Source organism: Sciurus vulgaris (assembly GCF_902686455.1).
Source record: "Sciurus vulgaris genome assembly, chromosome: 5".
NCBI classification, from domain to species: Eukaryota; Metazoa; Chordata; class Mammalia; order Rodentia; family Sciuridae; genus Sciurus; species Sciurus vulgaris.
In genome coordinates, this window is record NC_136465.1 from 155,618,057 (window position 1) to 155,634,390 (window position 16,334).

Genomic DNA, 16,334 nt, shown 5'->3' on the forward strand with positions numbered 1-16,334 from the left:
TCCATTATCCTGCAGGGGGTTGGTTCTACGATTTCCTGTGGATAACAAAATTCAAGGGTGCCCAAGTATCTTCTATAGAATGGCATAGTATTCTGTGTTACTTATACTACCTAACAATGTAAATGCTGTATAAACAGTAGGTATACATCTGTGTCATTTAGTGAATGATGACGAGAATTAAAAGTCTGTACATGATTTTTTTTCAATTTTTTTAAATCCATCATTGATTGAATCTTCACATGCAGAATCCTCAGATAGGTGGGACCAACTGTGTTTACTTTGTTTAGTTTGCATGATCTTCATACTAGTGCCTGCTATGTCTCTATTTACCTTAGAAGCTAAATTAATTAATTTCCTTTCTTTCTTTCTTTCTTTCTTTCTTTCTTTCTTTCTTTCTTTCTTTCTTTCTTTCTTTTCTTTTCTTTTCTTTTCTTTTCTTTCTTTCTTTCGTACAGGGGATTGAACCCCAGGGTGCTTTACCACTGAGACACATCCCCAGTTGTTTTTATTCTTTGAGACAGGGTCTCACTAATTTGCTGAGGCGGGCATCAAAGTTGTGATCTTCCAGTCACAAGTCCCTGGGATTATAGGAGTGCACCACTGTGCCCAGCAAAGTTATAGTTCATAGGAAACTTAATAGCTATAGTTTGTAAGAAACTTAAAGCCACTGGCAAAAGGGAATAATTTGAGATGAGGACATCTTGAAGAAAGACAAAAACATGATTTAATTAAAAACTTATCTTGCAATGATTAGCATTTTGGACCTTAAAAAATGTAACAGGTAACATATGTGACTAACTTCAGACACAAAAGTTGACTGTTTCTTCTAAATTTCCCTTTTTCCTTAAAGAGACAGTTTTATGTTAAGGTTAAGAGTGTGTACTTCAGAATCCAACCAGCCAGGTTTTGTTCAGTAACCATGTAAGTCATAACCTCCCTATGATTAGGTTTTCTCGTCTGTAAAATGGGAGTAATAATAACACCTCTTCACAAGGCTGGTTTTAGAATTCAGTGTTCTGAAACATCCGGTGCCTAGCATATAAGCAACTCAACAAATGTGAACTATTTTTAGTGTTGCTGTTATTATTTTCCAGCTTTGACTCTATTCTTCTCTATTCGTGTCTTCTCAGCCATCTCTAGTGCACCTTGCATATGTCATCTAGTTCATCTACGTGTTTGCCATGTGGGCTTCTCACCGTATTTATGTGCTAAAAACTTGAATCTCTACATTCAGTAGGCCACTCTACTGATCTCCAGATATTTTAGGTTGATGGCATTCATCTTTGACTATCTAGTAGGTATTTCTAACTTGTTTTCCTCCTCCGACTTGTTGCTTTGCTGCTGTTTTATGTTTCAGTAAATAGCACCTCCTGATTGTTCAAACTGGAAATGTAGGAGTCATCTTGTTCCCTCCATTGCCATCTGCTTTCAGTCAGTAACCAAATCATTTTTATTTTAATACCTAAACATTTATTAATTTTTTTTCAGTTCCCATATACCTCCTGGTCCAGTTTATCCAACAATAGGAGACAAGATAAGTGACATATTCATAGAATTGAAATGCTATACGGACACTACAGAGGAATAAGGTAGAATATAAGGCCTAATATGGAAAGATCTTTAAGATGTATTAAGTGAAGAAAACCAGGTACAGAGAAGAGTATAAAATATATTTCCACTTATGTAGAAATGTTGAAGGTACCAGGTTCAGTGGCACATGCCTGTATTCCCAGGTGCTAGGGAACCTGAGGCAGGAGGATGCACGTTTGAGGCCAGCCTCAGCAACTTAGTGAGGTCCTGTATAAAACAGAAGGGCTGGGGATACAGCTCAGTGGTAGAGTGCCCTGGTTTCAATCCCAGTATTGCAAAAAGAAAAAATGTTGAAGACTATTCTTATATACATAAATGGACACTAAATTTGAAGAAAGGATTCACAATATAAAGAATGCTTATTATCTTGAGAGAGACCAGGGGTTAAGGGTTGGATAAACAAGCTTAATTCTCATTTTATGCCATTTTTTATCATTTTTGTATTGTTTAAATTTTTAAATTTAAAAATAGCAAAGCAATAAAAAAAAAATGAGGTTGAGCAGTTGAGTTTAGTTTCCTTTTATAGGTAAAATAAGTTAACATTTTCTTATATGTCCCTAGCAAGAAGTTAAAGTCAAAAAACAAAGCCACCCTAGAGCCTTATACACAGTGGGTGCTCAATAAATATTTGGTTAGTGACAAATGAATAAATAGCCACTGCCTGTCTTCTAATCAGATGCTTGGTCCCTGTAATGCTCTTAGCTCTCAGTCATTGGTATCTATAAGACAAACAGTTTTGTGAGAAATCAGAAAATATGACCCGTGGGTGTTGCAGACTGCTGGGTGCTTTTTAAAAATGGCTCTGAGATCAGCTCTTCTGGAGAAGGGACTGAGAGCCTAAAACGTGCGCCAGGGTCAGTGCGAAAAGAACACCGAGGGTTCAGGCCAGGACAGAGGAAGTGATGGAGAAGAAAAACAGAAAAAAGCATCGTAACACAGTGATGTTGTCTTAGTTGGAAGATACAGCCAGCACTGGCTGTTTGTCCACTAGAAGGGCTGGATTGTAGGCCCACAGCATAATCAATCACAGGGATTGGTTCCTGCCCCGGCCCCCCAGGATGTCCAAATCAGTAAATGCCATGTCTCTTATAGATCTTGGCATAGTAACCCCAGACATCCTCTTATGTTCTTTAAACCATCTCTAGATTACTTATAATACCTGATACAATATGAATGCCATGTTAGTAGTTGTTATACAGTATTGTTTAGGGAGTAATGAAAAGGGGGAAAAGTCAGTACATGTTCAGTACAGGTGCAGTTTTTTTCTAATATTTTCTGTCCATGGTTGGTTGAATTCACAGATGTGAAACCCAAGGACTGGAGGGCTGACTGTACTAGTGTCAGTAGCCAAAGAAAACCACTCAGCATGGAGCTGCTTATGGAAGAGGCTAGGTTTATTTAAATGCCTGACCTTCCTAATTAATATCTGTGACCCTGTTAGATATACATTTCTTTTTTTATGTTGACACCCCAACAGAATTTTTTTAAATATGAAAATTATTATATTGGAAAACTGAAATTCAGTTAAATGAACATGAAGTTCATGTAGAAATAATCTTCAAGTAGTCTAGCTCAACTAGAATTCTTATAGGATTTAAAATTTAAGTCCTTATTAAAGTGAACATAAGATTCTATAGAAAACTTTTTCTTCAGATATTTTTAATACTGTTATAATATTTCTGAACCTATTTAAAGGTTCATATTGATTACCACAGAAATTATTTAAGTATAACCAAGTAGTGCAGTTATTTGTTTTTTTTTTTAATTTATTTTTATTGTAAACAAATGGGATATATGTTGTTTCTGTTTGTACATGAAGTAAAGGCATACCATTTGTGTAATCATACATTTACATAGAGTAATGGTGTTTGATTCATTCTGTTATTTTTTCCTTCCCCCCCACCCCTCCCACCCCTCTTTTCCCTCTATACAGTCCCTCCTTCCTCCATTCTTGCCCCCCTCCACCCCCCATTATGTATCATCATCTGCTTATCAGCGAGATCATTTGTCCTTTGGTTTTTTAAGATTGGCTTAACTCACTTAGCATGATATTCTCTAATTTCACCCATATGCCTGCAAATGCCATAATTTTATTATTCTTTATGGCTGAGTAATATTCCATTGTATATATATACCGCAGTTTCTTTATCCATTCATCAATTGAAGGACATCTAGGTTGGTTCCACAATTTGGCTATTGTGAATTGAGCAGCTATGAACATTGATGTGGCTGTATCTCTGTAGTATGCTGATTTTAAGTCCTTTGGGTATAGGCCGAGGAGTGGGATAGCTGGATCAAATGGTGGTTCCATTCCAAGCTTTCCAAGGAATCTCCACACTGCTTTCCAGAGTGGCTGCACTAATTTGCAACCTCACCAGCAATGTATGAGTGTAGCTCTTTCCCCACATCCTCGCCAACAACTATTGTTGCTTGTATTCTTGATAATCGCCATTCTAATTGGGGCGAGATGGAATCTTAGGGTAGTTAGTTATTTGGTTTTGTATAGTTACCTGACATGAGTTTTTTTTGTTTTGTTTTGTTTTGTTTTTTTTGGTGCTGGAGATTGAACCCAGGGCCTTGTGCATGCAAAGCAAGCAGTCTACCAACTGAGCTATATCCCCAGCCCTGACATGATTTTTAAAAGACATTCATTATGGACTTTAAAATTATATATTTAAACAGAGAAGAATTCAATGAAAACTCCATGTATCCATCATTATTAAAATCTCAGTGTAAACTCTGATGCAGGTTTTTGGGTTTTGTGTTTGTTTGTTTTTGGTTTTTTCTGTGCTGGGGATCAAACCTTGGGGCCTCACACGTTAGGCAAGTACTCTACCATTGAGCTACACCCCCAGCACCTCTCGTGCAGTTGATTTGCAAGTAACTTGTTTCATTCTTAGAAATTCTGTTGAGTTTTTGGGTTGCAAATCATGGAAAATAATTGACTTTCTGTAAGGAATCCCATGGAAACCACGCCAGACACGGGAAATCACATAAGGGAGTTTATTAAGCAAACAGAGTGTCTCCCTGCAGGGTAAGAGAGAAAATGAGAGGAAAAGAAGAGAATGAGAAAGGGTGCATGCTAGAGAGTGTGTGAAAGCCAGGAGGATAGAGAAAGTGAGGAGGAGAGACAGAAGGATGAGAAAAGTTGGCTGGGGTAGCTAAAGCAATTGAATTCCGATGGGCTAACAGGGGACCAATATCGGAGAAGGACACTTGCAAGCTGACTGATGAACCAATAGCTAGCTAGGATGTTCACAGATTGACAAGTGGTTGGGAGGCGGGCAAAATGGCTGCACCAAAAAGGTCAGGGGGAGCAGCTTTACATTACACTTTTTGTTTTGAGTTTTGCTCTTTTTGAATCCATTATTCTCCTAAAATAAGAAGTAAATAGCAAAAGCAGGACTAGGCCACCTACTTTTTGTGGTTTTTAAATCTGTGATTCCTTAGACTCTACTAAAACAGTTTTTTCAGCCTCCACACTATTGACATTTTGAGCCAAATAACTCTTCATGGGAGCTGTCCCTATACTATGTACGATGTTGAACAGTATCCTGACCTCCACCCACTAGATGCTGGTAGTACTCTCCACCCCAAATCCCAGTTTTAACAATGGAAAGATGTCTCAGACATTACCAGATGTCTGGGGTGGGGTGGGGTTGCAGCAATTATCTACTTTGACTGAGAACCACTACTTTATAGGAAGATCGTAGTTTTTTTTTCTCCTCCTCCTCTACTTCCTCCTCCAATCCCCCCTCCAGCTCTTCTTCTTCCTCCTCCTCTTCTTTACTTCCTTGCTTAATGGTGTTTTTAAAACATGGCTCTGAAAGAATCACATAACTGAGAATTTCATATTCCATAATCTTTGTATTAGTTTGTGGAAAAAAAAGTGAATGATTGAAATCGACAGGTAACGAGACATTTATTCGTACCTCCACCAACATTGGTAGCTTGAAATCATGTTACTAGAGGATACCTTTGACTTTTGTTGTCCTTTGTGGGAGTGGGAGAGCCTGGGCATTGTCATAGAAGTCTGCTACTCTACATACTTGCCCTGCATTATCAGAATATTTTAAATGAAAGCATAAAATATCATGTGTGCATGTTACACTAGTTGACGCCTGTGTGTGATTAACTCACAAATTCATTTAAAGACATTGCTTTATTATTTTTGTATTCCTTTGTGCCATATTCCCTTTGAGTTGACATTAAAAGTACCACTACTATTAAAAGGAAATTTGTTAAGACTGTGTTTTAAAATCTAGTAAATTGACCTTTTTCCCAGATTAAGATAGTTGAATTTTGTCAATTTTACATTTTTCTTACATAATAGTTTCTTTAACCTTTTATGTCTAAATCTGGGAAAACCTGCCATATGATTTTTAAAAGACATTCATTATGAACTTTAAAATTATATATTTAAACAGAGAAGAATACAATGAAAACTCCATGTACCCATCATCCAACATCAACTTCCGCAGCTTTAATATTTTACCAAACCATTGTAACTGTTCCTCTCTACCCCACCTTTTCTCTTGGAGTATTTTAAGGTGAATTCCAGATATTACCTAATTTCACCTGTAAATACATCCGTATGCATCACTAACAGATACTCTTTTGTTCAAATGAGATAATCCCAATACAATTATCCCATTTAACAAAATTAATAATAATTCCTTTCCCATATAATACCTAGTTTGTAATGGATTTCTTTAAGTATCTGAAACATGTCTTCTAAGAGTTGTGCAAACCAGGTGTATACATTACGTTTTGGTGGTATGTCTGTTGGGTCAGTTTTCCCTGCCCCCTCCCCTTTAGTATGTCATTTATTTGTTGAAGAAACTGGGTAATTAGATCTGTAGAATTTGACTGATTGTGTGAGATAAGATAGCATTTGACTCAGCACAAAATTCTATATGTTAACATTCCACTTTTTTTAAAACCTGGCCCCATTCTCTCTTTAGCTTCTCAATCACCATATGGAAAGAGAACAGTCAAGAACATCATAATGATTAACTGCTATGTACCCTAAAAGTACAAAATATTTTACATTCACAGAGGTAGTCCTATGATATTAGAGACACAGTTAAAAAGTCATTTTTGAGACTTGATTTTACTCCTTCAGAAGAGGGCCCAGAGGATGGTAGGACATTGCTCTATAAAAAAAAAAAAAAAAATACCTTCTTAGTTAGTATCTCTTTTCATTAACATAGCACTTCTTTATCTTATTTCTTGAAAAGGATCAGGAATTTTATTTTACCTCCTGAACAAGTTTAAGAACCCCATACATCTTATTTGCAAGAATCTGAAACCAAGAGATGATTTCTCTGAAGCACAGCCTACTTGGAATGTACCAGATCTCTCAGTATTTTTCTAGCTAATTTTGAAAGCCTTATAAACCATGGTCTTATCAGAAGTACCAGAGGATGAAACTTTTTAGCAAGGACCTCTCCTGTTTTATTTCATTTTATCCCTTGTATCTAAATGTTGGGTCTTTTTGTCGTTGTTGCTATTGAATGATTGGCTAATTCTGTCATTTGGGGCCTATTCCTCTCTGAGCTCAGATCTAAAAGCTTACAACTTGTTCTATTGTGTTTAAATCATTTTAGAAGAGTTAATTAAGCTAATAGTAAAAGCATTTCATCCTTCACTTCCATTTCTGGACTAATCTTTACGTTAAAATGCAAACCAACAATAATAATATACTGCTACAGAATGTACTGTGGATCATACAGAAAACAGACACTGTGTTAACCGAGTAACTCAGACTTTATATATCCATTATTGTGGGATCTGATATCTTTAGGTGGGGCTCTATGCAGGGCCAGTACGAAGTACCATTAATATAAGACTTGGATGAGTCATTTTCTTGGAGTACTTGTTCAACAAAAATCCGGGGGTTTCTTGCCTATTTTTGTTTATTTTTCTTGCAAAAATATGTTTCAGCCACCAGAACAATCAGTACAACCAAAGACTCTTGAATATTTTTCATTTAGCAAAATTCTTTCTTGTGCTATGATGTGTGTTTTCTGTCAGCTAGAATTTACAGGAATAGTGAACCACAAGGATTTCCTGAGGAGGAGCTCCCACAGGCCATGACTGAGCTTTCTCATATTTCTCTTGGCGGCAGGAACATTTCTCGGATACTTCACAATTACAGTTTGAGTCTAGTGCTGATGATTTCTCTTCAAAAAACAACTTAACTAAAACAGCTGTGGTTCTGTTTTGCTTGAACCAAGGAAAAACTTATAATAGAAAAAACTGCCTAGCCCCAGCTACTCTGCCTTACCCCCTCCCAAAAAAGTCCCTTTCTAAAGTCACCATTAACCTCTAATAACACTATGAGAATAACAGATATTTCTGTATATTTGTTAATTTTTAAAACTAGTGGCCCCCAAACTCAAAGTAGTTAGGATGGTTGCAATAAGGAATCTCACTTTGCTATAAAAAAAAAGGCAATCAAAATAAAAATAAATTATTTTATATTGAGTGATCAAACTTTTTGATTTTGTCTTGGTTTTGTTTGTTTGTTTGGTGGTATTAGGGATTGAACCCCGGGAAGTGCCTTGCCATTGAGCTATATCCACAGCCCTATTTTATTTTGTGTTGAGGGGATCTCACTAAGTTTTTCATACTGGCCTCTAACTTTTGATCCTCATGCCTCAGCCTCCCAAGTAACTGGAATTACAGGCATGTACCAGCAAGCCCAGAAATAGTGATCAAGTTTTAATATTAAGACATTATTCACTCTGATCCTATCATACATGCACATAGTACAAAGATACATCAGTAAAATTTCATATTCTACATTAAAATTAACCTTTTTAAGGACTGGGGGTGATATAACTCAGTGATAGAGTATGTGCTTATAGTTGGGCTCAATCATTGAAAGAAAAAGCGAGAGACAAAGAGAAAAAGAAAATCTTTTTGAAACAATGATGTTTCGAGTTTTGGCATAGCCATTCTTTGTTGATACTATAATTATCAAAAAGACAGCTGGATGCAGTGGCACACACCTGTAATCCCAGTGACTTGGGAACCTGAGGTCGGAGGATTACAAAGTTCAAGGCCAGTCTAAACGTCTTACTAGGACTTACTTCAGAAACTCAGCAAGACCATGTCTTAAAATAAAAAGGGCTATGAATGTAGCTCAGTGGTAAAGCATCTCTCTGTTCAATCTCCAGTACCAAAACAGAGAGTGAGAGAGAGACTATAAAAATACTTCATCCTTTCCAGCTAATATCTGTTTAAAGCTTGGTTGTCTTTGTGTACTTCACCCAATAAATTCCAAAACATAAAACAATAAGTTGTATCACACTGAATGCAGGAATAGTATGTTAGTCACTTTTCTGTTGCTATGATAAAATACCTGAGATAAACAACTTATAGGAGGAAAAGTTTATTTTGAAATGTCTCATGGTTTCAGAGCTTTCAGTTCATGGTCATTTGGCTGCACTGCATTGGTCTGTGGTGAGACAGAACATCATGGTACGGGTGTATGGTACAGCAAAGTCGCTCACCTCATAGCAGCCACACAGCAGAGGGAGAAAGCGGACAAGGACCCATATCCCCTTCTTTGTGGGACACACCCACAAAGACTAAAGTTCCTTTCAGTAGGTCCCACCTCCTAACTATTCCATCACTTCCAAATAGTACCACAGGTGGTAACCAAGCCTTTAGCATATTAACTTTTGGGAGACTTTTAAGATCCAAACCTTAACAATTAGATATAAGATTCTAGCTATCTTCTATTAAACCAGATAGCGAGGAGATTTGCAAAAATGTGAAACAATTCATTCTTATAAATAAGTTTTTTATTCTTCTCAATAAATTTTGCATTCAAAATATGTTGTTTACATTGACATTGTAATGACTTGAACCCTCAATTTTTAAGACCGTAAGAAGTCTCAAAAAGTTTGAGAATCATTGGTCAGGATGTGGTTTCCCAAGATCCGTCAAATAGTCTATTTAGTTATTTGGCAGTTTGAGGGAAAAAAGTGATAATTTTATCCCCAAATATTTTTAAAGCATTAATTTCGCCAGAAATTTCCTCTGTATTCATAAAAATTGCTCATGTGCTTCAAGGTCTGTCTTGGTCAGTTCATCTTGTCATAAACATAGAAAAGGCACTTTTGCATTCATAGAGTATCTAGGTTTGTGTTAGAAAGTGATCCAATTTGCACTAACAGTCAAAAATAGAATATTGAATATGGCCAGGAAGAGTGGCAGTCGCCTGTAATCCCAGCTCAAGAGCCTGAGGCAGGAGAAACACAAGTCCAAGGTCGGCATCAGCAACTTAGTGAGACCCTGTCTCAAAAAGTGCTGGGGATGTAGATAGAGAGCCCCTGTGTTCAATCCCCAGTACCACAAAAACAAACAAAATTGTAAATATGAAATATAATGGTAGATGTCTAGAAATTACATTTTATTGGACCTCCAGTACATTCATTCCCAATCCAAAGACTTCTATGAGACTTCATCAAATACTTAATTGCATAAAGCCATGAACCAAAGCACAGTGATTGTCTTGGCAAGCCAGATTTTTCCAGAACTGTAAACCAGTACTTTCTAGAATGAAGGTAATAAAATTGTCACAAAAAGTAGGGAAGAAACCAAGGCTATTATGGCATCTTAAGCAATTACTTAGCATAAATGGATATGTCACACCTTTCACAAGAAACTTGTGAAGCCAGCTGGAAAGTTCATTTTTGTTTAGAGAAAAGGCAGAATAAGCTACTGGGAGTGTTGTGGTTTGGATATAAAGTGTCCCCCAAAAGCTCATGTGTGAGATAATACAAGAAGGTTCAGAGAAGAAATGATTGGGTTATGAAAGCCTTAAACCAATCAGTGAATTAATCACCTAATGATATTAATTGAGTGATAACTGAAGGCTGGTGGGTTGTGGCTGGAGGAGGTAGGGCATTGGGGCATGGCTTTGGGGTATATATTTGTATCTGGCAATGTAGTCTCTGTTTCCTGATCGGCATGTGAGCTGCTTCCCTCTGCCACACTCTTCTGCCATGATGTTCTGCCTCCCCTTGAGCCCCAAGGAATGGAGCCAGCCTTCTATGGACTAAGACCTCTGAAACTGTGAGCCCTCAAATAAACTTTTCTTCCTCTACAATGGTTCTGGTCGGGTCCTTTAGTCACAGCAGCAAAAAACTGACTAAAACAGGGAGAAAAGTGTATCACATGACACTGTTGGACATAATCTATGGTCTAGAAGGTGTCTATTAATGCTGCTATTTTGTGAATTAGGCAAGTGTTCTAGATTATAGTTAAGCAAAGTATATAGTTAAGCAAAGATTATAGTTAAGTAAGTATGTGTTTAACATGTATGAAGAATTTATCTGGAAAGCAAAATATTCATTGTTTATTTTCTATATATCATTTTGTTAAAAATCTGTGCTACAGACATTCCATTTTGTTCTTTTTCGAGTAATGACAATTAGAAAAGGAAGGGATATAGGGATCAGTGCTGAGGGAGCATCTGCTATATGTGCAGTAAATGGGGCCTTGTAATCTGAATAAAAAAAAAATTTGCTTCCACAACCACCCTCCAAACCTCTTCTCAGAACATCAGTTAGGAGTGTGCCTCCTAATTTCCACTGAGTCTTTAATTAGAATAGGAATCAGTAAGTAGGGCTATTGGGCCAGATTCTCCCACCCCATTTTTTCTTTTTTCTTTTTTTTTTTTTTTTTGCGGTGCTGGGGATCAAACCCAGGGTCTTGTGCTTGCAAGGCAACCACTCTACCGACTGAGCTATCTCCCCAGCCCCCCATTTTTTAAATGATTGGTGAACAGTGGTTTCCCTTTTTTTTTTTTTTTTTTTTTTTTAATCGCAGTGCTGGAAATCCAACCCAGGCCTCTTGCATGCTAGACAAGTGCTTTACCACTGCACTGTATCCCCATTTTTAAAATTTTACTTTGAGACTAACTTGCCCAGGCTGACCTCAAACTTGCAATCCTTCTGCCTCAGTCTCCTGATGATCTGAAATTATAGCCATAGGCCCACCCTCCCTGGTCACCTTTGCATTTTTAAATTGTTGGAGAAAATATAAAAATAATGATATTCTCTGACACATGAAAATTATGTAAAGTTCAGATTTCATTGTGTGTAAATAAAGTTTTATTGAGATGTAACTGTACTCATGGGTTTATGTATTGTCTCTGCTTTCACACTTCAGCAGCAAGCTTGATTGTTAGGACAGAAAACCATATGGCCTTCAAAGCCTAACAGATTTACTCTCTGGCCTTTTATAGCAAATGTTTGCTGCCCCTGACTTAACTCTGCTTTGATCAGTCTTATTTATTGTTCTTCCCCATGGGAGTTCATGTGAAGAAAGAGTTCTACTGCCTTAAAAACAAGTGTTTGATTTTTTTTTTTTAAGTATGTAAACTTTTCAGTCCAGACAAATGGGCCAGTGTTCTTATTCTCTTGCCACTCTGAGAGGCAGAGCAGGGTGGGGTTCACAGTTCAACTTGAAAACACAAATTGAATTTCAAGGCAATATTCGAATATACATTGTATGGAATACAAAGATTAACTGTTTATGCCACCAGAGATTTTAAATCTAGTAGAGGGATAAGAAGTATATTTCTCCTCATAATTTTAAGAAAGGCATTTGACTCATATTTCTATTCTCTCAAATTGCTGCCCAGCTGATTCCCACTGTCCCTTATTCTGAATTCAACAATATAGTCCCTGAAAGCCTAATTTAGCTGTGGCTCCTCTGTTTCCACAGCATCCATTATGTTCCTGTTACTGTTAATTTGCTTGGTTTCTCTGTACTAAACTATAAGTAAGCTTCTTTGGTATCTTCCTCACTAGACAAATGAATTCTTTTAGCTTAGAATAATATTTCAGAGTGTTGACTTTGGAGACAGATTTATTAGCCAATCCCAACTCTTCTGCTTTCATCCAGAATCTGTTTCTACATGTATAAAATGGGAATAGCAATAATAATTTTAATGATGATGATTATAAAACCCATTCAAATTTGCTGTGAAGCATAACTGAGATGATGCAAGTAAATACTTAAAGATTTGTTCACTGTGTGAAAGTTGTTAGCACCAAGGTGGACTCACTTATTTAAAATCCTAACAAAATGGAGTCCAGAGACAAAAAAGGGAGAACCCTCACTCAGGTATGCCTGAAATAGGAACTGCCAAAAAAGAACAAGAATTTACCAAACCAGAATTTTCCAAGTAAGCCACTTCTATAAAGACCCTCTGCTAGCAACAGCCTGCACCACCAAAGAACAAATGCTACCTCCTGCAATAAGTCTCTGTAAACCAGTCTGTTTCTAAATACCTTAAATGGACTTTTCATTTTTGCCCTTAATAAATGCTTTGCTCCATCTCTTGAGGCCCCTATAGTCTGCCATGGTGCAAGTGCCTCTCAGGTTGTAATCCCTTACTCTTCCTGAATAAACTCTGCTTTGGAGAATAGCTCTCTCTTGCTTTATTTAGCTGGGCAGCTGCATTACTGTTTTTATTATTTTATTTCTTAATACCTAGCATATAGATTTGTTGAAGATGGAGATATTTTGTTGAACGGAATCAAGACTTTTTGTGTGTGTGGTGTTGGACATCAAACTCAGGGCCTCGTGCATGCTAGGCCAATGCTCTATCACTGAGCTACACCCTCAGTCCAAGATTGATTGATTGATGGATGGATGCATGGATGCATTGATGCCAGGGTTTGAACCCAGGGGCATTTTACCACTGAGCTACATCCCCGCTCCTTTTTATTTTTTCTTTTGAGAAGATCTTGCCAAGTTGCTTAGGGCCTTGCTAAGTTGCTGAGGCTGGCCTCAAACTTGGGATCCTCCTGCTTCAGCCCAAGTTGCTGGGAGTACAAGCGTGGGCCAGTATGCCTAACCAAGATTTATTTTTAGATTTATCACCAACTTAAAGAAAGTTGGAAGTTAAAATTAATTTGTATACTTATCTAGAAGAGTTTTCTAATAGAAGTTTCGTCCAATAAGAAAAACAATGTTTCTGTTTGATGCAATTAGTCATATTTTTTAAAAGTCTGTTACTATATCTGTGTTTTTTCCACATAATTTATAAAAAGTTAGAGTATAAATCGAGCATTCACTATGTGCCAGGGACTGTCCTAACTGCTTTATATTAATTTAGTTTATATAAGAACCCTTTGAATTAAGGTTAACTCTTCCTGGTTTTAGATGGCATAACTAAAATACAGAAGGATTGTAAATTGCCATAGGTTACTTAGCTAGTAAGAGGCAAACTTGGGATTCAAACCTATAGTTTGGGTTCTAATGCTTTTATTAGCCATACTCTCTGATTTGCCATTTCTCATATGTGATTTATAGTTTATCTAATGTAACTGTTTTGAAGAGTTTCATTTGCAGTGCCAAGCATATGGTAATTAATCTATACTTGTTTGTGTTTAACAAAGTCATGAATATGATATTATGATAAAATTATAATTAATACAGTACAATCATTATTTAGTTCTTTTGGCTTAAAGTAATAACTGTTTTTCACTGTAGGTCCTCTTCGTAACTATAACCATCATTGACTATTTTGAAACAGTTCACTTTAAGAACACAAAAATTTGAGACAAAGATATCGCCTAACCAATCTATTTATATTCCTAAATTCAGTTTTGCTTGCTGGTACTTGCCCAAAATATTCTGTCTGTTTTACTTAGAGTTTTTCCTTTTTTGGGTCTCTCTGTTGAATGCTTGTTGATTTATTGGTATTAAATCACATTGATTGCAGCTTTCAATTCTCACAGAAGTCTTAAAGACTGGACATACTAGTCATGATGGTGAAATTTGATATTGAATTTGGCCTCTTAAACTTTTGAAAAAAATAAGGATCTTGAAATTTATTTTATATGTCTCTTACAGAATTCTCCACTTTACCAGTACTTACAGGATTTGGGACACACAGACTTTGAAATATGTTCTTCTTTGTCACCAAAAACCGAAAAATGTGCTACAACAGAGGGACAACAAAAGCCTCCTATGAAAGTCCTACCAAAAGTAAGAGAGTGTGCTCATTCTTTTTTTTTTTTTTTGGTATGTAGATTGAACCCAGGGTTGCTTTACCAGCGAGCCACATCCCCAGCCCTTTTAATTTTTTTATTTTGAGACAGATCCTTGCTAAGTTGCTGAGGCTGGCCTCAAACCTGCAATCCTCCTGCCTCAGCCTCCTCAGTTCCTGGGAATATATATATGCACCACCACACCCTTCAAGAACATGCTTATTCATGTGTGTGTGTGTGTGTGTGTGTGTGTGTGTGTGTGTGTGTGTGTTTTGCTAGGGACCTAACTCCCAGGACCTTCTTTCTACCCACTAGGCAAGGACTCTTGTCACTGAGCAACATCGCCAGCCAAATATGTTCATTTTTTATGGCTTTTGTTCCTTATTTTACTGTTTAAACACTTTTACTGCCCAAAAGCAAAAACAAAAGCAAAACCACCTCCCAAGTACCTCCGCATCCTTCCTCACATTGGTGAGATGCTTCTTTTTCATTTTATCAGTACTAGAAAATCGTTTAGGTAAACAGGAATCCTTATTACTGCTTCAGACTGTTTTGTGGATAACTTATATAAACTGAGAAAATGAACATGGTTGAATTAAAATGTTATTTTTAAATATTTAAGTTATCCAAAAGGATCCTGAAAAATATACTAAAACTTTAGTTAGAACCCAACTAATAGGAATCCTTTATTAAGTGGAATTTCCTCTTTAAATCTTTTTTTTAAAAGAGCACAAATTATAAGAGTTTTTGTAACACAGTTTCAAGGCTATATAATAGAATGGGTGTTTTTACCCCAATTTCTGATGCCCTTTATATTTACAGGGTTATATACATCTATATAGTAAATATCTCATATAGTTGATGTACAGCATTGTGAAGCTGAGTGAGATATTAGAAAAATCTCCATTAATTATGTCTTATAAAATGAATCTACCAGATTCACTTGTTTTATTAGTCATATTTCCTGAAATATTAAAATATTCTAGTACATTTCAGTTTTATTCAAAGGATTCTAAAAGAAAAAAATTAACCAGATTACCTCATTCCTAATCCTTCTAGTTTAATCCATGTTTTATTACAAGACTCAGTTACTATTGTGAAGAGGCATTAAAGTTTCCAATTAGTCATTTACTCCATTGATAAGGAGAGAGAGCATAAATTGACAGGAATATCTTTTCTCCTGATCTTGTTAGTAAAAATAAAATGTGAGGTAACCAAGCTCACTCCTTTGCAATAACGAAGTAAACACTAAAGAAATGTTTTTAACTAACACCTAGAAATGGGAGTTAGGGGAGTTAGTGCTCACATGGATCAGAATTTACCCCTTCTTCCCCTTTTCTTTTAAGAATGTGTATTCTTGGGAAGGGGTTTGAAAGCAAAACCTAATATTTTATAAGCTATTTATAGACTAGTACTTGTATTAGAGATTACTTAGCAGCAGCTAAGACTGGCTAAGGGATAATCTTTGGGTAGGAGATGGGCACTGACTTCTAGTTTTGGAAGTGGTTTGGGGCATAAACTCAGATGTTTAATGCTTGTCACTTACGATAAAGATTTTTATTTATAGGAATGTTTTCATTTATAAACAAATCAGATTAAGAGCTTATAATTGAATCCTCTCAGTAATTGAGGAGGGACAAAAAACACAGCCAGAGGATGTTTTAAAAGCTCACCACATGTCTAGAATAATTTCATTTAGTCTTCCTGTTGTACATCTCTGCA

At 36.5% G+C, this 16,334-nt stretch overlaps 1 protein-coding gene across 1 annotated transcript in view; it reads left to right on the forward strand.

The window, feature by feature from the left end:
• The window catches only part of VEZT (vezatin, adherens junctions transmembrane protein), a 79,138-nt gene that overhangs the window by 15,484 nt on the left and 47,320 nt on the right, over positions 1–16,334 (forward strand). The window contains 1 exon segment of the mRNA XM_079141335.1: positions 14,476–14,610. Coding sequence (XP_078997461.1) covers positions 14,476–14,610 — 135 coding nt within the window.